Source organism: Sorex araneus, chromosome 1, assembly GCF_027595985.1.
Source record: "Sorex araneus isolate mSorAra2 chromosome 1, mSorAra2.pri, whole genome shotgun sequence".
Classification (NCBI taxonomy): Eukaryota; Metazoa; Chordata; class Mammalia; order Eulipotyphla; family Soricidae; genus Sorex; species Sorex araneus.
Window position 1 is genome coordinate 406916091 of NC_073302.1, and position 25785 is coordinate 406941875.

The 25785-nt window shown below is 41.3% G+C and overlaps 1 protein-coding gene across 1 annotated transcript; it reads left to right on the forward strand.

Moving 5' to 3' along the window:
* The first annotated feature begins 616 nt into the window (after positions 1 to 616).
* DLD (dihydrolipoamide dehydrogenase) lies at positions 617 to 24794 on the forward strand. The gene is made up of 14 exons (XM_004602101.3): positions 617 to 742; positions 2527 to 2605; positions 8611 to 8690; positions 9379 to 9447; positions 10652 to 10721; positions 12463 to 12563; positions 13059 to 13202; positions 13601 to 13702; positions 19575 to 19765; positions 20724 to 20894; positions 21804 to 21993; positions 22732 to 22869; positions 23894 to 23983; positions 24076 to 24794. Exons 1-14 carry the CDS (start codon positions 704 to 706, stop codon positions 24139 to 24141), a joined length of 1530 nt encoding a protein of 509 aa, XP_004602158.1. The 5' UTR covers positions 617 to 703; the 3' UTR covers positions 24142 to 24794.
* Positions 24795 to 25785: the final 991 nt, after the last annotated feature.

The following is a 25785-nucleotide window of genomic DNA, read 5'->3' on the forward strand; positions in this document are numbered from 1 at the left end:
AATCTTACAGGGAAATATTTATACAGATGTAGATATAAGCAGACAAGGTTCAACCTTTAACAACATGTTACTAATCTCTTATAGAAGGGCTTAATGGCTCCCGGTGAAATACAACAATCTCCGCACACTTCCCTCTAAAAATATTTTTTGTCTCATTTTTAGTGCATGACTCAAAACCAGCAATACAAAATAAATTATTTCGGTTCTGCTTTGGGGGCAGGGCTTGGGATTCGGGATGGAAATATGGTGGTGGAAAGGTGTAATGCTGGTGGGACTGGTGTTCAAATATTAAATCGAATCAAATATTCTGGACAAGTTCATAAAAACAAAAAAACAAAAATTGCTTAAACAAAATTCTGCTCAAATTTTCCTTTCCGTGCATGACGCAAACAGTCGTTTGCCTCGTTCATTTCCTCTTCCAAGTCTTAAAAAAAAAAAAAATCACACTGCAACTCCAGGGCACTTGACTCGCCTGCGGCGCCAGCCGACACCGAACCTCACGCAGGGAGCAACCAGCCTTACGTCCGCCTCCCGCGCGGAGCCTGCCGGGAACGCCCCTTCCGATTGGCTCGCGCCAGCCAATCGCGCTCGCCGCGGCGTGTGACGTCACCCGCGCCGTGCATGCGCAGGGCGGGGAGACCTTGGCCAGGCGCTGAAGGCGTTGCGCGGAGGTGAAAGGTTTGGGCCAGAGGGAAGCAGCAAAATGCAGAGCTGGAGCCGTGTGTCCTGCTCCTTGGTCAAGGTAAGGGCCCACCCGCAGGCTCGTGCGCCGCGGGCAGCCGCGGAGCGCGCGGGCGGCGGGCGCGGGGACACGGCCTGCCGGGGTGGGGGGTGGGAGAGGCCGGCGGCGGCCTTGGCGGCGGCGGCTCCGCCTTAGGAACCGCCTCAGCCCTGCTGGAGGCTCCGGGGGTGACGGTGCCCACAGCCCGCGGGGAGAACCTGCAAAGGCGCCGTGGATGGCAGTGCCACCCTCCGCCTCCAGACCTGCGCCGTGGGGCAAGCCCGCGCCTTCCTGGGTCTTCTCCACCCTGGCAGAGGAAACCCTGAGCACCCCCTGAGCCCGGATGGTCCGGACCTCGAGTCCCTTGCGACCTTTTTATTTTTTTTCTCCTAGCGTTGATTCCTGTCCCCGCGTGATCTCACTTTTTGCAGTGGGCACGCAAGATAACCTTGAAGCCACTGCTTCCACCATCCGGGTCAGTTTACCTCGGCAGAGAGAGCCCTCGGCACCGTCGCCCCGGGGTGCGGGTGGGCTGGGGGGCGGGGGCGGGGGGAACGTCCCAAACCGTGCTGGCAGGTTTTAAGTTGGAGGCCGTTGCCTTTCCTCCTAGAGGTTTGCATTATTAATTGCAAGCAGGTTATGATCAAGATAACTTGTTCCCTTTTCACCTACTTACCAAACACCGTCCGATTGCATGTACGTGGGATCCTGGCTGGATCCTCAGTGGCAATAGAGCTTCAAGGTAAGGAAGGTAGCGACCCGTTCCTGGGTTTCAAGGAGGAGAAACCTGTGCTCCCACAAGTTTTAAGAGAAGGTACTCAAAGCCAGGCTTTGATCGCCAAGCGGGGCTAGTTCTGAACCTCACCCAGGACTGATTTGAATCGGCTGCCCTAGCCTCAGGTGCAAGAATTGCGTAGGCGTAGAGAACCTTTCTACCAACAGGATACCTTTTGTGGCTGCGGCCCATTTATGTGCTGTGATAGGAGCTTTTTTTGCTTTGGTTCTTGGTGCCTTACTGTTCTTAAGAAATAACTGTATGTGTGCTCATAGTATATGACACTACTCGTATTTTGGAAAGCAGTTGTGATCATCATAGAACTACCAGTGCTGAAATCGTCCATATTTTGGGATTGTCATGAGGATTACGATGCAGTTTGCAGAGCTTTAGGAACTCAGATGACTTAGTAGGTCATCTAAACGTGCTGATTTTTTTATTTGTTTGTTTTGTGTTTTTTGGGTCACACCTGGCGATGCACAGGGGTTACTCCTGGCTCTGCACTCAGGAACCACTCCTGGCGATGCTCAGGGGACCATATGGGATGCTGGGAATTGAACCTGGGTTGGCCGCGTGCAAGGCAAATGCCCTACCCGCTGTGCTATAGCTCCAGCCCCTAAACGTGCTGATTTTTATTTTTCCTTGTGGATAGTGACATCTTCATTGATCCTTCCTGCAGGTTTAGGAGATGATTGCTAGTTTTGTAGAATTGTCACAACGTGGATTATTCATGTACACAAGTTAAGATTTGCAGAGCTTTTATTATGCTTTCTGGAAATTTATTAAATGCCACCAAAAAATTTGTATTGGGTTAAACATGAGAAGGTTGATGGACTCTTAAAAAACAAAGGTAATGTAGCAGCTGGGATTGCCAGGTTAAAATAATTGTTCCCAAGAGGGAACAGCCTAGAAGAAACCTCTGTTTCTCGCACTGGAAGACACATTTGCTCAGAAGCACGTTTTCATCAACCTTCCATAGTTCTGTTTTGCATTAATTTTTTATGTAAGGTCAGCCTTCTTTCTTTTCCAGAGAGGTCATTTCAGTCGGATCACCCATGGCCTGCCCGGAGTCTCTGCAGTGCCTCTCAGAACTTACGCCGATGGACCAAGTAAGTATTTCGCAAAACATTTTGTGTTCAGATTCATCTATAACACCTTTGTGTTTAGATGTCAAGGCAAGTGACTATTATAGTAACTTATAATGGTCTGTCATAGTGTTTGTACATCTATTTATTCACTAAATCTTCATTGAGCAACGTGTATGTTCAGGTGATGAATGAGGCACAGTTCCCCTGGTAGTCTGTTGATAAAAGACAGAAAATAACCCATGTAAATAAGTATTGGGGCAAGTGATTGAAAGTTAAAGGCAGACAGAGATGCTTTTTTTTTTTTCTTTTTGGGTCACACCCAGCAATGCACAGGAGTTACTCCTGGCTCATGCACTCAGGAATTACTCCTGGGGGTGCTTGGGGGACCATATGGAACGCTGGGAATCGAACCCAGGTAGGCCGGGTGCAAGGCAAACGCCCTACCCACTGTGGTGTCACTTCAGCCCCCAGAGATACTTTTAAGAGGCTGTGAGCACTTTTTCTGAGAAGCTTATATCTGTGCAAAGGCCTGAATGAAGTGAGGGAGCGAAGAGCTTCTCTCAGGCAGAGGCCTCTGCAGTGAAAAGAATCTGAGGAGAGAATTTGTTCATGCGGATGATGCAGTTCCAAGAAAGCAGATGTGATTGAAGCAGACTGTAAATCAGAGAGGTAGGCAGGGATCAGGTCCTGGAGGACTTCTCATGCCAAGGAGTTTGGGTTTTACTCCCAAAAGAGATGGGGAACCTGGGCAAAGTTTTGTCCATAGGAGCAGTTTGGTTATTGGAGAGTGTTTGGGGGTAAGCACACCCAGTGGTGGTCTGGTACTATTCCCTTGGTGGTACTTGATGTCACTCCCGAAGATGCCTGGGGGACCTGCGGTACCCTGAATCACACCTGGCTCTCCAGCATGCAAAGCATACACTCCCGCACTTTGAGCTGTCTATCTCCCTGGCCCTGTAGGAGCTACTAAATTTATGTTTATCGTTAAAAAGTTAATTTTGTCTGTGGGGTGAGATCTTCTGGGCTTACCCAAAGCAAATTTTAAAGACTAGGAAGATATGCCCTAAAAGGGAGCTGTAGATTGTGGCTATCTCACACTTTTTGTCTTTGAAGTTTTCATACAGGAAATGTGTATATCTTTAAAGTATTCCGAACAGGAAGCAGATGAGCTAGTAGTAAGCTATTTTTAGCCTTGAGTACCAGATTTATTCTTTGAAATGACCTGTTTTGATAATTGATTGGATAATTCACTATTAGCTGGGATGAACTGTGCCATGTACTCTAAAATTTCTGGGGGGATTGGTAGTGGGACTCGGGGGCTAACTGGGTTCAATGCCAGGGACCAAGGATGTGGTGTTGCTCAGACCCTGTGGTGCCAAGAATTCCCTAGGCCATCCAGCTTCTTTTTTGAGGGCCTCCAAGGCCCCACCTGGAAGGTCCTTAGGGGGCTAAGGGACATGATCAGCCATATTCTTGTGACCTTATGCTGGTAGGGAACCAGCCGGGTTTTATCTCATTCATGGCCTGGACCTTAATCCCTTTACTGTATACTCTCTTTCCAACTTGTGGTGCCAGGATTCACCAGACATGCAAGGCCAGTACTGCCGAGCAATAGCTCAGCCCTCTGAAATAATTTTATCCTGTGTCTATAACTTTCTCAAACTATTATTATTCTGGAGGTTTTATTTTATTTTTATTTTAATATTCTGGGTCACATCAGTGATGCTCAGAGGTTATTCCTGCTTCTGCACTCAGGAATTACTCTCGGTGGTGGTTGGGGACCATATGGGATGCTGGGAATCGAACCTGGGTTGGCTGCATGTAAGGCAAATGCCCTACCTGCTATAGTATTCCTCTGGTCTCCTATTCTGAAGATTGTAGTAGGGGAGAGGATTCTGGTCACTGTTGACATTGAGCGATCAGATTTTGATCTTAGCCTAAAGGCTGAGAAGCGATGAGCGATCAGATTTTGATAACAAAAAATGATAATTTAATGTTGGATGCAAAAGTTACACCCGGTACAGCTTTTGTGGTGATGGTGGGGGATTGAATGCAGGTCAGCTGCATGCACCTTCTAAGCATGTTACCTCTGAACCAAAACTCTGGCATGTATCTCTCTTAGACTCTCAGTCTTTCAGTCTCTCTCTCTCTCTCTCTCTCTCTCTCTCTCTCTCCCTCCCCCCCCCCTCTCTCTCTCTTATGGACTTAGGCTGAATAGCTACTACTCTGTCCAGTCATTTTAATGACCTCTTGATATTGAACAAATCTTAAATTCCTTAATACCCATGTAGATTGAGTATGTAAAATTTTTGGTTAAATTAAGCATTTAGCATTTCACATACATAGGTATAAGACCTGAGATATTTAATTGTTTTGGTGTCACAGTGGTGAGGCTCATGGCTACTCCCAGCCAGGGTGGGTGTGTGTACTGGTGATCATCCTGGAACTCAAAACAATTATTTTGTATACAAACATATACATACACACGTGTATATAACCTGTAATAGTCATATATATATACATATATATATATTTACCACTGAGCCACATTCCCATCTTCCATACTGAGTTAGATATTTTAAAACCTGGGGCTTTTTGAAAGTAGACTATAGACCAAACATGATGGCCACTCAGTACCTCTATTGCAAACCACAACACCAAACAGAGAGAGAGAGAACAAAAAGGAATGCCCTGCCACAGAGGTGGGGTGTCGGGGGGATGGGATGTGGGTGGTGGGAGAGAACCTGGGATCAGTGGTGGAGAATGGGCACTGATGGAGGGATGGGTACTCGATCATTGTATGACTGAAACGCAAACACGAAAGTTTATAGGTCTGTAACTGTACCTCACGGTGATTCACTAATAAAAATAAAGTAGATCTTAGAAGATCTTAGAAGGAAATATATTTTTACAGATATATATGTACACTTATATCTATATATATCTGTAAAATTGAAATGCTGTAACAATGCTCAACGTTTAACAACATGTTAGTGATATGTTGATAAGTCCTTCTTGTAGAAGGACTTAATGGCCCCTGGGTGAAAACAACAATCTTCACAACTTTCCTCTAAGGAAACTTTTTTGGAGCATTTTTAGTGGTTTATTCATAACAAACAATACAAAATAAATTATTTCAGTTCTGCTTTGGGGCAGGGTTGGGGTTCAGGATGGAAACATCCAAAGTATGGTGGTGGGAAAGTGTAATGGTGGTGAGATTGATGTTAAAATATTAAATGTAATCAAATATTGTGAGCTACTTTATAAAAGTAAAATTTTAAAAAATTAAGGTTTTAAAAAAACGCAAAAAATCAATCAGTAAGAAAAAAAAACAAACCCTGGGGCTCTTGCCTACAGAGCAAGAATTCTAAGTCTTCCGAGCTATCTCTTCTCAGTCTCTAAGGGATTTAGTGAAAGAATGCACACTTCATTAAGATAAGGACTGGCTTAGGAAAGGCATGCACCCCTAATTCTCAGTTCTCCCTCTCCCCCAGGGTGTGTTTCTTGAGGAGAGAACTTAGTCACCATCTGCACAAATCAGAATATATAGTTATCACGTAGCAAATATATATGCTTCCTGTACTGTGCCAGGCTCTGTATACACACACACTCACAAACACACACATTCTCTCTCTCTCTCTCTCTCTCTCTCTCTCTCTCTCTCTCTCTCTCTCTCTCTCTCTCTCTCTCTTTCTCTCTCTCTCTCTCACTCTCTGGTTAGTTTTACAGTTTTTTGAGGTAGACTTTTTTGTGATCTTTATTTTAGAGATGAGAAAACTAAATGGAAAAATGTTCCCACCTTTTTGTAATATCAGATAGCTAAGATTACCAAGTTTGATTGTTCTTGGGAATTTTAGGTAGTGATCGTTGAAACTGTGGAGGAATGGAGGACTAGGGTTGAAGCTCAGTGTTAGACATGTGCCAACATTTGAGGGTCACACAGGGGCTGGGAGGCAAATGAGTAAAATCACATAGAATAAAAGATGAAGATCACTGAAAATAGAGACACAAAGCTTGGTTTCATGTTTGTCACTCTTGCCAAATCATCTTGGAAAAGTTAATCGACCTCTCTGAACCTTGTGCATTGTCAAAGATACCTCATTTTTACTGTCCTCCTAAGCAGTTCTCAGAGTCAAACTTGGTAATGTATGTGAAAGTATGATCTGGACTGCTAAATGATAGAATACTTGGATTTTAAGGACAGGTGTGTGTGTGTGTGTGTGTGTGTGAGAGAGAGAGAGAGAGAGAGAGAGAGAGAGAGAGAGAGAGAGAGAGAGAGAGAGAGCGAGAGAGAGAGAAGGGGGTCTGGAAACTGTCACCTAACTTTATTATTGCTTTATTTGAAGACATATTGAGATTGGGAATAATTAATTTATTTTTGTGCATTAGTGTTATAATTAGCATATACCTAAGGCTGCTAAATGATAGAATACTTGGATTTTAAGGACAGGTGTGTGTGTGTGTGTGTGTGTGTGTGTGTGTGTGTGTGTGAGAGAGAGAGAGAGAGAGAGAGAAAGAGAGAGAGAGAGAGAGAGAGAGAGAGAAGGGGGTCTGGAAACTGTCACCTAACTTTATTATTGCTTTATTTGAAGACATATTGAGATTGGGAATAATTAGATTTACTTTTGTGCATTTGTGTTATAATTATATACCTAAGGCTGCCAGTCAAAGTCAGTATTGAGGTGTTTTTCCTTTTTTTTCCCTTTCTTTTTTTAAAAAAGGGGGTTCAACTGGCCGTGCTCAGGGCCCAGGTCTGCTGCTTGTGGGTATGCCGTGCTGTGCTTGAGGCACTAGGGCCACACTCAGTAGTGTGCGGTGGCTGTGAGTGAGTGCCAGGATTGCACTCGCGCCTTGCACAGGCTGGGAGGTGTGACACTAGGGCCACACTCAGTAGTGTGCGGTGGCTGTGAGTGAGTGCCAGGAATTGCACTTGCGCCTTGCACAGGCTGGGCATGTGCTCCACGGCTTGAGCTCTCCTCCGGCCCAGTTTTATCGTTATAGGACATATCCAGAAGAGTTCATTGAATGTCCTGGCTTACCCATTTTCTTCAATTATACAAAATTTATCCATACTCAAAGTCCAAAGGGGCCAGGATGCAGCTAATGGTGGAGCACTTCCTTTATATAAGTGAGGCCTTGGGTTCGATTCTCAGCACTGCCCTTAAGTTCAAAACGTACTTCTCATTACAGAGGAATTGATCCCTACCTCTCCTGAACCTGGAATTAGTTACAAAGTTGTTGTTTTTTTTTTTTTAATAATGGAAAAGTATCATACAAAAATTATCTTGAGTGTAATTCCAGCTATCAGTCATTTAAGGGAGCATATTGTTCTTGTAGAAAAGTTATTGAGTCACACAATTATTTTTTTGTGTGTGGGGGAGGAGGCCTCCCAGGAAAGGTCTGGGGGCCCCAGAAGTAATTCTCAGCCAGCTGGCCCCATCAGTTGAAAAGTGCTCAGGATGTGAATCTCGGTTCCTGCAGTGCTGGGGATATTCAGGCCACCCAGTGATGTGGGGGTTCCCAGGGCCGCACCTTGCCATCTTCAGAGCCTTCAGGACTGTACCTGGTAATGCTCAGGGACCATGAGGTGTTGGGCATCCAACTCAGCCAGGTGCATGCTAAGCAGCTAGTCAGCTAGCTCTGAGCTAGCTCCTGGCCCCAAGTCACACAACCCCTTCCTGGATGGCAGTGCTGAGATTTAAAATCAGGTGTGTCAGATTCTGTAGGTCTAACCTCCAAAAGCAAGGTGTCTTCCACTATTACTAAGTCCCTGTTACTTTCTGATAAAATTATGAACTCCAGCAAAGTGGATACAGAACTTTGTTATATTTCTGTATGCCATAATGAACGCAGAAAATGAAATGGAAACCTCTGTCTTATTTCAGTTACTACAAATAACATCAAAGTACCTAGGAATAAAATACTGTGTAGCAAATGCTTGTTATTGAAACTTTTTTTTTTGATCAGGTTTAAAAATCTTGGCTATGTCTTACGCACTGTTTAACATCAATTTGTTTTTATTGTAGTTGATGCTGATGTGACAGTGATCGGTTCTGGGCCTGGAGGGTATGTTGCTGCTATTAAAGCTGCCCAGTTAGGCTTCAAGGTAAGGTTTAGACTCCTGCTAGGTCTCGGCTCATTTTTATTGGGAAGAGTTGATTATATTCATAAACTGTTCATAAACTATTTTATTATCACAATAAATAATTTCTCAAATTCTATAAATTGTATGTACCCCCAAGTTTAATGGAGAGGGGGCAAGGTTCATTCAGTTGTTATTTCTCGTACAATGGAAACTGGGTCGAAATGTTTTTTACATTCTCTGCCAGTATGTTTTGATTTCTAGTCTCACTTCTTGTTTTTGTTTTGGGGACCATACCTAGTGAGACTTGCAGCTTACTCCTGGCTTTGTGCTCAGGGATTGAATCTTGGCAGGGTTTGGGGCACTTCATGGGCTGCCGGGGATTGAACCTGGCTCAGCTGCAAGTAAGACCTTGCATTCTGCACTCTCTCTCCAGCTCCTGTAGTCACACTTTTAAGAAACAGTAATAGAAATAAAGGCATATATTTGGTAATTTAAAACAAAAAGAAGTCTTTTAGACCAATTAATTCAATTTTGGGTTAGCCTGAGTTTGGCATTTTTCAGACGATAATTTAAAATAGGACTACTTCTTGCTTACAAATCCAGCTTGAAAGGTTTGTTTCATATAATTAAGATCAATACATTTGGAGCTTTAATGATGCAAAACATTTGCAGGTTATATGTAGTGAAGTAATGTTTTCTTTGATTGTAGACAGTCTGCGTTGAGAAAAATGATACTCTTGGTGGAACGTGCTTGAATGTTGGATGTATACCTTCTAAGGTGAGCCTTCATTTTCTATAGCACAGAGATATTTTTTCATTAACTGTCTAGGAGGGTGTATTGAGACTAGACTATTACACTAACAAAGTTAATAGAAATTAAGCACCCCATGGAGAATAAAATACTTTTTTGGGGGGTTTGGTTTTTTTGGCCACATCTGGTGGTACTTGAGTAGTTACTCCTGGGTCTGTACTCAGGAATTAGTCATGGCAGTGCTCAGGGGACCATATTGGATGCTGAGGCTTGAACCTGTGTCAGATGCATGCATACAAGCAACCTGCCCACTGAACTCTCACTCCGACCCCTAAAAGATAACTTTTCTTTGATAAAACTTTGAGTTCTGACACCCGTTGTCTGCCATGCTGCTTTATTTGGGGGGGGAGGGCGGACACCCAATAGTGCTTCGGACTTATTCCTAACTCTATGCTCAGGGATCACTCCTAGGAGGGCTCAGGGATCATATGGAGTGCCGGGGATTGAGCCTAGGTGGCTGTGTGCAAGACAAGTGCCTTACCCACTATGCTATCTCTCTGGTCTTGCCATGCATTCTTGTCTTTTGATTTGTCTCAGAATCCCTGGTGTTTCCATTCAATCAGAAATCATATTCCCTTAACTTTGCTTTCCCACTGTAAAGCATAACGGGAAAGAGCCACACCTGGCTCTGTGGTCAGGGTCAAGCCTGATAGTGCTTGGAAGATCAAGTGTGGTGTTTCGATTCCAACCATGGTTACAGCTGCAGCCAAATGCCGGGCAAGTGCCTGAAGTTTGTATTGTCTCCCCTGCCCCTAGTTCCTTTCTTGTATGTGAACTGACTGCCTTTTTCACCTGACGTATGTACTTACTCATTTGCATTTAGGACAGTAAAGGCATTCTTTATTCTTGTCTTTTGGGGGGAGAGGGTGCACACCTAGCTATGCTCAGAGCATACTCTTGGCTCTTGCATCTGGGAGCATTCCTGGTGGGTTTGGGACCATATGGGATACCAAAGATTAAACCCAGTTGGCCATGTGCAATGCAAATGCCCTACCTGCTGTACTATCTCTCTGACCCCTTTTATTAATTGTTTTTATCTTTTTTATTAGATTAATGACAAAAACAGAAGCTGATGTTCTGTACTCTTATATACACTTCCACATAGCAAATATAATATCATAACTACTTTCAGTTGTCTTATTTTTAATTTTTTTCTTTTAATTTTCTTTAGGCTTTGTTAAATAACTCTCATTATTACCATATGGCCCATGGAAAGGATTTTGCATCTAGAGGAATTGAAGGTAAGAACACTTCATATTTAGTGATTTTATTGGGCATATTCTACTCTTCTGACTGAAGACTCATGTGTCTAATGTGTATGTGTGTTACTGAGGGGCTGTAGCGATAGTACAGTGAGTAGAATGTTTGTCTTGTATGTGACTGACCTAAGATCGAACCCTGGCACCCCATATGCCTTCCAAGCACTGTCAAAGGTGATCCTTGAGCACCAAGCCAGGAGTAATCACTGAGCACCTCTTTGTGTGGCCCCAAAACATTTCTGTATATATTATTTGAGGGAGGAATAAAGAAACAGTCTTAAAAATGTAAGACTTAGTGTTAAGAAAATGGCTTCATTCGGAGTTTTGCCACAATCTCTTTCTGTACTTTTGTTGACATCTTTTGTATGAGGTCTAGGAGAGGGGTATATGTATGTGTTCATGTGTTTGTGCATGCATGTGTGTGCATGGTCAGTTTTCATTTCTCTGAAACCTGAAGATCAGCTGTCAAATACAGGCACTAAATTCTGAATACTGAGGGCAAATGATGAAGGGTGGCATGCCCGTGGAAGTTGTTGGTAGTGGAAGTTGCTAAGCAGATGCAGGAATTTCGTGAGTGGAAAGGGACTTTTTTTTTTTTTTTAAATATTTTGACTTATTTTGCCTTTTCTCCTGCCCTTCCTTTTGAACTGTTTTTATTTCATGCTTAGTCATCATTAACATACTTGCAGGAGCACAGTCTGCTCGAGACTGGCCTTAAGCATACCTGGGTGGAGGTGGCGGGAGGTGGGGAGGAGAATGACACCATTTTTCTTCATTTGTTTCTGGAAAAAAGGATTATAGTCAGCATACAGATTAAATAGGAAGGAATAGCATATTGAATTCAATGAAAAGTAGAATCAAGACCTACTTGCCTCACCTAGTAAGAAAGAAGAGACCGTGTTAATCCAGAGGACCCCCGTTGTAGGCAAGGCTTCATGTTCTATCTCTGCCTCCCAGAGGAAATGAAATCTTTCAGGATCTCTAGTTCCTCATCTCCAAGATCAGCATCATGTGTTGGTCACATGAGCTGATTCAGGGGAGTGGGGTTCGTACTTGGCAGCAGCCATGTGGTTCCAGGCATCAAACACAGGATTCCCACATGGAAGGCAATGGGAGCCAGTCCTTTGCGCCATCTCCCCAGCCCTCGTGAGTTGGTTTTTAAGGTAGCTGCCTCTTCAAGTTCTACTGAAGTGAAGTTTTGGTGGTCTTAATATTAATATTAATACTTAATATTTAATTATTGTCTTAATATTTTGATTGTCTCAGAGTTCTGAGTTTCATGAGTAATTAAGAGCTAGTTGATTAGTTTTGGTATTTGGCTTCTGTATGTAAAGTTTTCAAATAGATTTGTTTGTTTCTGTTTTATGAAGTGAGCATTTCTCTTTACTTAAAGTATTAGATATTTTATTTTTCCATTTCTCCTAAATCTCTTTCAGGCTCATAAGGTGTGTGGTGAATATGTTGTCACTGTGGGAGATAGAATATTTTATTTGGGAATGCTTTTTTCCTGAAGGTGGACGTCTTAATAATATTTGTCGGGTTAAGTATTGTGATAACAAGAATGTTGTTGGCCTGTTGCCAGCTGAGATTGTATCTTTTATTAACTTAAAGCATTTCAATACTGCCTTTTATATAAGCATTAGGTTAAAACTTTCCAAATCATGCGTAGTGGAAAATGTTGAGAACTTAGCGAAAGCCTAAAGATGTATTTAACAAATTACAGTGCCTGAAGTTCGCTTGAACTTAGAGAAAATGATGGAGCAGAAGAGCACTGCAGTAAAAGCTTTAACAGGTGGAATTGCTCACTTGTTCAAGCAAAATAAGGTCAGTTATTAAAAATACGCACGCTAAACCACTTGCTGATAGGCGATGATATTATCCTCTGGGTGGTGGGGAATATTTTTTTACGTTAAAACAAGCCTAACCTGAAATGAACTTCCCTGACATGAATATTTAATACATATTTTATTTTTTTTAAATTTGATTTTATTTTTATATAGTAGCTCACAATATTTGATTACATTTAAGATTTGAACACCAGTCCCACCACCATTACACTTTCCCACCCCCATATGTTGAATGTTTCCATCCAGAACCCCAACCCCCATCCCAAAGCAGAATCGGAAATAATTTATTTTGTATTTTTTTAGTACATTTTCAAATATAATAAAATTTTTGCTGCTCCATGTACAACATTATTAAATTAAAGGAAACATTTTGTGTTGGATGTATTAGGACATTTTTCCCAGTTAGCCATTGTTTGTTTACCAAAAAAGTCATTTTAAGTTTTATGAATCTGTATACATTATATTTTGAAAGGTTGTTCACGTTAATGGATTTGGAAAGATAAGTGGCAAAAATCAAGTGACCGCTACTAAAGCCGATGGCAGCACTCAAGTCATTGATACAAAGAATATCCTTATAGCTACTGGTTCAGAAGTCACTCCCTTTCCTGGAATCACGGTATTTATTCTTTTCACAACTGTCATGCCTTCTTGCAAGAAATTCATTCTGTGAATTACTTTAGTCACACTATGAACTTTGAGAGATTTCTACTGAAATACTCGTACTAGATAGTCATGCGCCTTTGTGAAGTTTTCTGTCTTCATTCTGCAGTCATTTTCATTAGAATTATAACACTTTATATTAGGATATAAGATTGACCATTTACTTTTGAAATGCTTAGTAGGATTTTAGGTGTGCGTTTTACATGTGATTTGATCAAGTGTGTTGTTAGAACTCTTAAATACCTTGAAACAAATAAATGACTTAGTATGCTTAGTGATTACACTAAGTTAAATCATGGCTTAATAAGTCCGTAAGTTTTCAAATAATTTTAATTTCTTTTTTTAAAATACTAGATTGATGAAGATACAATAGTGTCATCTACGGGTGCGTTATCCTTAAAAAAGGTTCCAGAAAAGATGGTTGTCATTGGTGCAGGAGTAATAGGTGTGGAGTTGGTAAGTGATAGCCCCCCCACCCACTTTTTTTCTTATTGTCATTTTGGAGTAGGAAGGGTCTCTGCTTTTTGATAACATAGACAAATTGGCATTTAGCATTTAAGCACTTTAGGTAGTAAAGAGTTCTCAAGATGAACTATTAATGCAATCATTTGTCATTAAAACATTTTAAAAATTTTGAAATTGGCTTCCCTGTGTATTCTGCCTTTCCTGTTCCTTAGAGCTAAATTTTTCTAAATTTGTTTTCTAAATTAACTGACTATATCTAAATTAGTTCCGGCAGAGGAACCCGGGACCTGGGGCCAAGATCTCCAAGGCTGCTCGGATTGGAACTGGCCTCTTCCACCCAGAGTCCCCATTTTCCAGTAGCTAGGCAGTCACACCCAGAAATTGCCCACAGCACCATTTAATACCATCCAGAGACTATAAACCAAGCTCCTAGAAGTGCGTGTGATGTGGCCAAGTGACATCTGATAGCCTAGTTCTCCCTCTTGGAGAACCTGGCAAGCTACCGAGAGTTCACTGCCTGCACGGGAAGAGCCTGGCAAGCTCCCCACAGCGTATTCATATGCCAAATACAGTAACAATGATGGGTCTCATTCCCCTGGCCCTAAAGAGCCTCTAATGTCGCACCATTGGGAAGAACGAGTAAAAGGAGAGGCTGCTAAAATCTCAGGGCTAAGCTGAATGGAGACATTACTGGGCCTGCTTGAGCAAATCGATGAGCAACGAGATGACAGTGATAGAGTGATCTCAATTTTAAAAAAATATTTTGACAGCCCTTCTGAAGACAGCTCTCATTCTTGAGCAGATTGCATTTTCAACTTGACCATGCATAAATTTTAGAAATGTCAAAATTTTCTAAGTTCCTTGCTTCCTCCCCCCCTCCCTTTGGATTTTTGGGTCACACCCGGCTATGCTTGGGTTACTCCTGGCTCTGCACTCAGGAATCACTCCTGAAGGTGCCCAGGGATGCCGGGGATTAAACCTAGGTCAGCTGCATGCAAGGCAGACACTCTGTCCACTGTGCTATTGCTGCTGCCCCAAGTTCCTTGCTTTTCCATACCTTCTGTCTGCCTAGTCTCCTTTCTCCTGTTTCTAATGACCCCATTTCTTCTATATTCGGTCACCTTATCCAAAGTGCTATCCTGTAATCAAGAATTTATCTATTTCCATTTAATTCCTTAAGTATAAAATCCTTTCCTGTCTCTCCAGTGTTCCATTACCTCAACTTCCGTTCACTGCTCAGTCTGTGTGCCACCAGTTGCTCTTGAGAGGACGTGAATGGATTTCTTGCGCAGTTTAGAGGGCTGCTTGCTTTACTGCTTGATGAGTGACGGTCAGCACTGCTGATTTTCTTGCCTACCCTAGCTTCTCTGATTCTGTGCTCTGTGTTTACTTTTTGTTTCCCAGTTGGGCTGACTTCTCTCGCTTGTATACAGTTAGTTGTCTCTTTCTCAGCCCTTTCTCTAATTGATCTCTTTTTAAGTGATTATTTGGATGTGAGGATGATCTGGCTGAGTCATCCATCACCTCATTGATCACCCGGGGTTGATTGAGCTGTTGTGGCTGGTTAGGTTGGTGTCCCCTTCCTCCCTGCTCTCTGTGTGTCCTTCCTGACGTTGTCTGTGGTTAAAGAGGATGGCCTTCCCCCAGTAGTCTGTGTTGGTCTTGGGTTGAGGGTACACAGCTTATTTGTACTCCCCTTGCTCGAACTTCCTGACAAGCTCTAAAGTCAGTTTTTGGTTCTGACAGTCCGTGCTTGGGGATTGAACCTAGTGGTGCTCACATAAACAAATGTTCAGTCCTCTGAACTAGCTCTGGCCATTCTACCTTCGCTTTCTGTAATTGTTAGTTTTTGCTCCCATTCTGTCTGAGGGTTCTAGCCAGACCCTTTTGTCTTTCTAGAAAATACTCTCTTCAGTCCACTTCAGTTGCCACTCTAATATTTATTACCAGGAATTCAAAACATATCCTTGCTCCTGGACTTCCATATATGAGTACTTACCTCTCTTACTAGTTGTATGACTTTTGGGATTCAGTAAATGTATTATTTCACCTTACCCTCTTTTTGCTTTACTCCCAGTCAAAGCCTCTTCTTTTCTAATATTTCCCATCTGAGTGAATCCTACCAGTGCTTGCCTAGAACCCTACATATACACGATGGCTCCGTCCTTTGTGCACCATAATCAGTCACCGGGTTATGATGCGATTCTACCAGATACACACAGTGAACACGTCCTCCTCTTTCCATTGATCTCTTTAGATCTGTGATATCGTGTTCTCTAATCTTTCTTTTTTAATGGTTGGGGTGTTTTTTCTGTAGCACGGATGCAATCTTGGTTCTTCAGTGACTACTCTTTAATATTGCTTAAACATAGTTTATGAGGGAGATGCTGCCTGCTGCTTCAAACCCAGTCTCATTTCTAGCCTCTCCCTCATAAACTATGTTACATGTGTATAGAAATAAGTAGGGTTTAAGCTGGTTGTGCTCTTTTATTTCTTGGCTTCTGTTCCATTTGGAATATTTCATTCCTCCAGTCTCTGCACTCCTTTTTTTTTTTTTTCCCCCCCCCGCGGGGGACCGGAGGTTGGGGACATCCAGTGCTTTGGGGACTTAATTCCTGCCTCTGCGCTCAGAAATCATTCCTGGTGGGACTCGGGGGACCTTATGTGGTGCCAGGGCTCAAACCTAGGTTGCCCATGTTTAAGGCAGATGCCCTGCCCACTGTACTATGACCCTAGTCCCCAGGTCTCTGCACTAAGAGCCTTCCCTGGCTCCCCTAGCTGTCTTTAGGTACTCAGCTATAGCTGAGTGCTCCATTGTACCCTATGCTGCTTGTTATTTATCTCACTTATGGGTTCTAGTTACTCCCTTTTTTTCTTTTTCATTAAATCATCAGTGTTGGGTACTGAGATCAGGACTGTTTCAGTTCCTGTGTCTTTAGCCCCTCGTACAGTGGCCAATAATACAGTAAGTGTTCACGTGTTCATGTCTAGTGTTATCATATTACCATTGCTTTTCTTTTCATTAGCGTAGTGTTCTGTAGCAGAGGCTTAGCCTTGGTGTTTGCCAAGGGACTGGTGGTTGTTGTCAGTTAAGTGTGGCTCATATACACATCCCTGGCCATGGTACGATGGGAATCTTGAATAGTAGAGTTGCCAGGCACACGCAGAGCAGGCCCCAGGATCAGCCTAGGTGCTCAATGCAGCACTAGGTTCCTGCTTGCAAGGCAAATGTTTTTGCCATCAAGATAGGTCTTGGCCCCATAAATGCTTCAGTATTTTTATGGCCAAATAAAATTCCATTTTGTGGATATGGCTCCTTTTCTTTCGCCATTCATCAGTTGATGGATATTGGGGGACTTCCACTGGGGGACTGTTAGAAATATGCTGCTGCTCTGAACATTTTCATGGGTTTTAGTGTGAACATCCTTTTCATTTTTTTTGTTATTGTTTTTTGGAGTGTAAATACATAGAGTAATAATAGTTGGATCAGATGGCAACTCCATTAACTGTTGAAGGAACCCTCTTTTTCAAAGTGGCTGTGTGGTGTTAACAGCCCTGCTGCCAGTTTCAAGTCTGTTGCTTCACTGTCTCACCAATGGTTGGTGTCAGCTTTTCTAATTAGAGTCTGTGTAATATCTGTCTTTGGTTGTTTCCTTTGGGGCATATCTAGCAATGCTCAGGGGTTACTCCTGTCTTTGCACTCAGTAATTTGGGGGACCAGATGGAATGTCAGGGATTGAACCTGCTCAGTGGTGTGCAAGGCAAATATCCTACCCACTCTGCAATCATTCCAGCCCCAGTTTTTATTATCTTATTGTGGTTTTAATTTGCATTTTTTCTGTGACTTAAGTGTTGAGCATATTTTTATGTGCTTTTCTTTTTTTCTTTAGTTTTGGTGTAGTGTGTATTTAATTATTTTTGTCTCTTTTTTCCCCTTTGTTGGTGATGCCAAAAAAAGAAAAAAAAGCCAGGACTTCACATATAGACTGGCAGGTGCTCTGCTGCTGAGATAACATTCCTGGCCCCAGTGATGTCTCCTTTTGGGGGGGCTTCTTAAGCAGTGCTCATGGTGACCTGGGGGAGTCCCACCTGCCTTTCTCATGTAGAATGCAGTGGCTCGGGGATGCAGTGCCTCTTGGGCCCTGTGGTGCTGGGCATTCCCAGGCTACCCTGACTTACAGCCAGAGGTGCTGCGGGGGGGGGGGGGGGGGTGTTCCAGGGCAGTACCTGGTGAGGCTCAGATGACCGTGTGTTGCTAGGATTTGAATCTGGGCCTGTGCTAGGTATGCACCCTTATCTCCTGGGCCCCACTGTTTTTTCTTCTTCTTTAGTAATTTTTCTTTCTGTAATATGTTGTTCGTGTCTGTAATACTAATTTTTGAAGAGAAGTTGTTTTTATTTTTGATTAATTCCAGGTTTTTTTTTTAATAGATTGTACTTTATTGTGCCTCGGCATTTTGGGTAATCAAGATTACAGAAAGATTCCTGTATTTTCTTTTAGGATAATTATTTTTGGAGCCACCCCTAGTGCTCCTTGGCTTTGCTCCTTGGCTCTGTGCTCAGGGGTACCCATGTGTGGTGCTCAGCATCAGGCTGGGGTGAATTGCATGTAAAGCAAGTTCCTTAACATCTGCCATTTCTCTGGTCCATCTTTGGGAATTACAGTTTTGGGCTTTACATTTTGAATTTACATGACCAGTTTTGTGTGTTGTTTTATTGCCGCTAGTTAACTCAGCTCTCAAGAATATTAATGACTTTTTTCCCCTAATGGTTAAAGAAACCTAATTAGAAAGGTAAATTCTTGTGGTAAATTTTAATTAGGGGGCCTGAGTGATAGTACAATGGGTAGGTGCTTGCCTTGCATGCAGTCAACCTGGCTTCGATCCCCAACACCCCTGAGCCCCACCAGGAGTGATCCCTGAGCAGGGTACCAGGAGTTAGTCCTGAGGGCAGCTGGGTGTGACCCAAACACAAAACAAAAAACAACCCATGACAATAAAATCACATTCCACTGAATTACAATGTCTCTAAGCAGTGGTCTGGTAAAAGCACCAAATGAATTTAAATAAGCCTTTAGAATAAAATGACATGTTAAGTAAGATAATATGTAATTAAATGGTGTATAAACTTTATGTAAAATGAGCAATTAAGCAATAAGGAATGTGCCCTGAGCACTGCTGTTTGTGATCCAAAAAAAATTTTTTTTTGAAGAGGTAGAAATTACAGTATTTGTTAAACCCGTATTCAGTTTAAATTACAGCTTGAATTAAAACATTGACTTTTTTCTTGAAGGAAAATAATATTTGTAGCCATTTTAATATTTTGTAAACCGTCATTAGCATTCTGCTCTTTACCCTCATTTCGTTCCCATCTGCTTTTTCCTGGACCAATCTCTTTTACCTGTAGAGTTCATTTCTTCTTTTTTAAACCTTACCTGCAAATGCTTTTCCAAGTGAGGCCTTCCGCTGACTACAATATTTAAAATTGTAGTCACTTTTATTTCTATCGTTCTGGTTCCTCTTACTCCTTGCTTTAATTTTTTCAAAGCATTTTACTGTCTTCTGCATGAATTTTACTAACTTGTCTCACTGACCAGAATATAAGATCTGTGAGGGCAGTGTTTTGTTGGCTAATGGCTGAATGTAGCACCCAGAATGGTAGACGGACATTAAATGTTGAATGAGTGTGTAGATAGATGGAATTTATGTATATGTTCCACAATGTTAATTTTAAACTTCAGAGCTGCTAATAACAATGTAACTGAAAGAAAATATCTATAATTATAATCAGCGACTGAATTTAGTGAACCTTTGCTATAGAATAAATTATTCATTTTTATGATTATTGGTTTTCATATTTGCAGGGTTCAGTTTGGCAGAGACTAGGAGCAGATGTGACAGCTGTTGAGTTTTTGGGTCATGTTGGTGGAATTGGAATTGATATGGAGATATCTAAAAATTTTCAGCGAATCCTTCAGAAACAAGGATTTAAATTTAAGCTGAACACAAAGGTGACTGGTGCTACCAAGAAGTCAGATGGAAAAATAGATGTTTCGTAAGTTATGCTATATTAATTTTTCATATTTCCTTGAGAAAGAACTAGCACATACCTGTTTGGGGATTTTTTTAATTGGGATCATTTTATTACTTAGTATAATTCAAATTTAATTGTTTAATTCATTGATATTCATGATTAAGGTAATAATAGAAAAGTTCACCCATTTTTTAAATTATTATGGTCTTTTCTGGAATTATATTTATTCCGGAATTGGATTTTTTTTTCTCTTTAAAATTTTTAGGAGACAGCTGGTGGTACTCAGAGCTTAATCCTGGCTCTGCACTTAGAAATCATCTGGCAGGGGTTGGGCAACCATATGGGATGCCAGGGATCGAACCTGGGTCAGCCACGTGGAATGCAGCGCCCTACCTGCTGTACTCGAGCCCCTATATCCAGGAAGTTTTTATAACTATCAACACTCAGCAAAAATTTTAGGTAGAACAATAATAATAAATTTCAGTTAGATTGCTTATTATTACACCTGGTACTCTATTACATAATTGTCTAACTGAATACAATAATTCTCCTAAAGTCAGGTTAATTTTCCCAGTGCCAAATGCCTGATATTTAAGAGGCAGTGCTTGACCTTGATTTTCCTGACTCTAAAGTCATTAATATCTGTATTTTTGTATGTGTGTGATTTTTGTTTGCTGCTGTTTGGACAATTCCTATCTGTGCAAGGGCTCAGATCTGGGCTCCCTGCTTGTATTTTATGCAGTCAGCCTGTTGAGCTGTCTCCCCAGGCCATGGTCTGTCTTAATTCATGCTGTATTACTTGGTTTTGAGGATTTAATAGGATCTTGTTGTTTTGTCACTCCCTGACTTTATGTTTGTTATATTTATAATAGATTGGCACTATTGGAAGCATTGTCAGTACCTGAGAAATATGTAGTCTTAAATTTCCAGCTTCTAGAGATGTGTTTAACAGATTGTTTGTATACTGTGTTTTGTCTAGTATTGAATCTGCTTCTGGGGGTAAATCTGAAGTCATCACTTGTGATGTACTCTTGGTTTGCATTGGCCGACGACCTTTTACTCAGAATTTGGGATTAGAAGCACTTGGAATTGAACTAGATCCTCGAGGTAGAATTCCAGTCAATTCAAGATTCCAAACTAAAATTCCAAAGTAAGTTGGATAATCACCTGTATTTTCATTAATTTTAGAATTGATTTCAGACACTGTTGGGGAAAAAAAACAAAACAAAACAAGAAACGTGTTATGCTTAAAAGATGCATCATCTTCAGTGAAGAGCAGTAAACTCATATATATAAAATTGAAAGTGGAAGTTTTTTTTGCTTCTTAGTAACTACAACTTGGACTCATCATTTTTCTTTTTTTATTGAATCACCATGAGATAGAGCATTACAAAGTTGTTTGATTGCGTTTTAGTCATACAACGTTCCAACACCCAGCCCTCCACCAGTGTAATTTCCCAGCACCAGTGTCCCCAGTTTCCCTCCCACCCCTTCAAGCCACCTCCCAACCCCAGATAACTCTCAACAACCCTCCATCTCCCACACCATTGACCAACCGTTGACCAGTCCTCCTGGCCCATTTTCCCTTACTTTCAATATTAGTTTTATACTGTTTTTTTTTTTTTTAAGTATCCCACAAATAAATCCAGTCGTTCTATATCTGTCCTTCTCCTTCTGACTCATTTCAATCAGCATGATGCTCTCCAAATCCATCCATTTACAAGCATATATCATGACCTTATCTTTCCTAACAGCTGTGTAGTATTCCATTGTGTAGATGTACCCTATTTTATCCATATGTCTGTTTTTGGGCACTCGGTTGTTTCCAGATTCTGGCTACTGTGATTGGTGCTGCAATGAACTTATAAATGCAGACGGTGTTTCTGCATTTTAGGTCCCCAGGGTATATTCCCAGAAGTGGTATTGCTGGGTCTAATGGTATTCCCTATTTTTTGGTAACTCATTAGCTACAAATTTCAATGTTTGTTACCATGGCATGACTGAAGATAAGTGTATTTGTGATTACAGAAATTCACTGTGTTTCTTTTGGTCTCTGTAGTATCTATGCTATTGGTGATGTGGTTGCCGGTCCAATGCTGGCTCACAAAGCAGAGGATGAAGGCATTATCTGTGTGGAAGGAATGGCTGGTGGCGCTGTGCACATTGATTACAATTGTGTGCCATCAGTGATTTACACACACCCTGAAGTTGCTTGGGTTGGCAAGTCAGAAGAACAGTTGAAAGAAGAGGTAATTCCAAAGGGGGACAGGGTGGATGCGGTTGTAATTCAGGTGTACACTCCTGAGTGAGGCTTTTGACACTGGTGGCAGAGAATCATTCTATTGTTGCATGGATGATATAGTTATATATTATATATAACTATATGGAAAGAATGTTAAGGTTTTTTTTAATCCCATGTGTTTTTCCCTTTGTATCCTAAAGGAGATAATTTTCTTACCTATATTCAGAACTGATAACTTGTTCCATAGTTTTTTTAATTGGGTTGTTAAATATATCCAGGTGGGTGCCAGAGAGATAATACAGCAGGAAGGGTGCTTTCCTTGCATGTGGCCGACCCAGGAATGAACCCCGAATGCAGAGCCCTGAACATAGCCAGACATGGCCCAAAACACAAAGAATGACATATATGCAGGTGGATTGACATTTCTATTTCTTTTTCTGGTTTTGGGGCCATATCCATCTGTGTTCAGGTCTTACTCCTGATTACTAAGGATCAGTCCTGGCTGTGCTGGGTGACCATATGGGGTCCTGGGGATTGAACCCTGATCAGCCACAAGCACGGCAACGAGCTGTTGACTGGCCCCTTTGATTGTTTCTATGTCCCAAATATATTACATTAGCAAGCCTTTGGGTTTTCCGCATGATCTGAGATGAATTGCCTTTAAAATTTTTTTTTCTAATCAATTGGAACATGATTTCACCAGTGGGAATGACATTTCTCATAGCTTTTCTATCTCTCCATACAGGGTATTGAGTACAAAGTTGGGAAGTTCCCTTTTGCTGCTAATAGTAGAGCTAAGACCAATGCTGACACAGATGGCATGGTGAAGATCCTTGGGCAGAAATCAACGGACAGAGTATTGGGAGCACATATTCTAGGACCAGTGAGTATGACCCCCAAATCACCTTGAGATTTCTGAAAAGCATTGCTGTTGTACATTGTTTCTAGCGAGGTTTCCACACCCAATATTGCCTCCCAGTACTTTGAAAAATTGTACGTAATTGTTCAGAGTTTGCATTTGTTAGCATGAGGTTGACTTAGTGCATGCCACTTGCCTATTGGAATTCAGTCCTAAAGTATACTGCAACGAAGATCTCTTTGATAACAGTTACTGGGTCCTCTGCCTTCTTTTTTTTCCCCTGGCTCTGCACTCAGGAATTCTCCTGGCGGTGCTCAGGGGACCATATTGAGAATCGAGCCTGGGTCAGCCGTGTGCAAGGCAACCGCCCTACCCGCTGTGCTGTTGCTCCAGCCCCCTCTGCCTCTTTCTAAACTTCCAACAGATCTTTTCACGTTCTAGCTGTTACATACAAGCCCCTTCACATGTGGTCTTGACTTTTTTCTCTGGCCCTTTTTTAAATTTTTTCACAGTAAGCCAGGCTCGTTTCACGTACCCTCTGCCTAGAATGCTCTGCTTCAGTTCTCTGCATGATTGACTCCATGTCTTTTTTAGGCGTCAGCTCAAATGTCACCTCTAAAGAAGCCTTTCCTATCACTAAATCTAAGCGTATGTTTTTCCCCTCGGTATCTTAGCAATAGTGGTAATAATGTAATATTACCACTCGGCAATACTAATAATAGTGGTAATCATAATAGTGGTAGTAATTCTGGAGTGCTTTTTTCCCCTAATTGCATGCATTTACTTTTAATTTTTATATGACTAGATAGAGGTGTTCCTATTCTTACCTGAATAAACTGAATAAAACAGATATTGAGTGGTTGAGGTAACCAATGGGTGGTTTGACTCTAGGCCAATCTGGCTTGGAAGTCCAGATTCTGCAACTTCTGTGCCACCTCTTATGCTTTGCATGTCAGGAGGCAATTAACCCATCTTAACTGCTCACTTATCAGAATAGAATTGCTCTCACAAAGGAAACAAAGTTACTTCTTAATTTATTATTTTAAAGGGTGCTGGTGAAATGGTGAATGAAGCTGCTCTTGCTTTGGAATATGGAGCATCCTGTGAAGATATAGCTAGAGTCTGTCATGCGCATCCGGTAATTATTCACCGTACACACAGATGTCGTATTTAAATTTTCTTCTGATCTATACACACTTCCTCATTGATTCTTCATGTCTTTCTTTGCAGACGTTATCAGAAGCTTTTAGAGAAGCAAATCTGGCTGCATCATTTGGCAAACCAATCAACTTTTAAAATTAGTAGAAGACTATATTTTTTTGAAATTTCCTGTTAGCTTTTATAGAGATGATGTTTCTGAACAGGAAATGCTAACAGCTTCAAGAATTTCCAGGACTGAATTATAAAACCATTGGAAGGCGTATAATAGGCTTGGACAGAACGGGATAACCTCATATCTATATTTTAAATAAATTTAAATATTTTTTTCAGTACATTAATATAATGCAGGAAAATGCTACTTGCAGTAGCATTCTGAAAATTTCGTCACCCCATATTTTCATGCTGCTTATGATCAGCTCAACTTCACTGAATTTATGTTAAGTAACCTTTATCTGATACAATAGTTGGATTTACATGGATGGAACTGGAGAATGGTTTGTAAACAGCTATGCTTGAATCAAGGTGATTGTATTATTTTAAACTTGGTTTTCATATTGGAAACATAAAGATCCAGATATGTATAAACTGAACTGATGTAAATAAAAATGGTCTCCTTTGTTCTGAACTGCAAGAATTGGGTGAATAAATGAAAGTAGAAATAGTATTTTGATTTGTAAGGTTTCTATAGTCAGTAGTTATACAAGTATCTATGAAATTCAAATAGATGAATACTCAAATATGTTGCAATGGGGAATGAACTGTGGAAATAAACATGTCTTAAATATTCACTTACTAGTTATGAATTGATGAATGGATGATGGTTCTAGTTTCCTTATGACTTAGACTGTGTATTATTTATTGCTCTTATAGGCCAATGTCTTTTCTATATTATGGAATAATATTAAGGCATCTAAAAGGTCATTTATCCTTTGCTCTACTGCAGTAACCACTACTAAATTTTTAGTGTACATTGAAGAAACTGTACAAGGAAATCTTTAATTTGTGGACTTCCACTGTATCTTTTGCAGGGTAATTGACCACTTCAAGAGTGTATAGGATTGTATTTATAAATGAATGTTTAAAATGAACACATTTCTGCCTTTTGGTTGTTCTCCAGTCCCTTTACTTTGAAAAATGGTACATATTTGTTCAGAGTTTGCACTTGTTAGCATGAGGTTAACCTAATGTGTGCTACTTGCCCACTGGAAGTCAGTCCTGCATTTAAAAATAACCAAATTTTAAGTGCTGCTTTATTTAAATCTCAAACACCTCTCCTACTTTAGGGGAAAAGTTTAACTAGGAAATAATGAAATCTGTTCAATATGAGAATGCAAATATTCTGGGTGGGAATGAAGTCCTAGGTACAAAGCATATGTAACTGTTGGCTCATGAATGGTGGGGCTGATTAAAGTTAGTAATTTCAACGTGGGATCTTTAGTCTTTAGCTGAAAAGAAATAAGGCACAGTGAAGGTTTCTACTTAAATTGAACAGGGAAAAATTTAATTGCTGTAGGAACTATGGTGCTAGTTCTTAGAGTTCCTGCTGAAAAAGGGACCAGAGGATAATTTGCCTTATTGTTTTAATTCCAGCTGTGTACATAACTTGTTCAGGCCTAGCTTCAAATACAGCTGTGTTGGGTGTGTGGGTGGTTACTAGGTATAATCCTGCTTTAAAGATGACTGAAGAAACCACTGGGGCCTGGCCTGTTACCCAGCAAATTCACTGCTTTCCTTTTCCTGTGGGATAAGGGATTGTTCTGTGTTGTTTTCTCCTCACCT

Bases quoted from the DNA above. Each gene is read 5' to 3' on its own strand.
- DLD (XM_004602101.3), top strand. From the start codon at position 704: ATGCAGAGCTGGAGCCGTGTGTCCTGCTCCTTGGTCAAG. The intron at 10,722-12,462 runs GTAAGAACACTT...AACAAATTACAG, and splicing joins TGCATCTAGAGGAATTGAAG to TGCCTGAAGTTCGCTTGAAC. The intron at 21,994-22,731 runs GTAATTCCAAAG...CTCTCCATACAG, and splicing joins AAGAACAGTTGAAAGAAGAG to GGTATTGAGTACAAAGTTGG.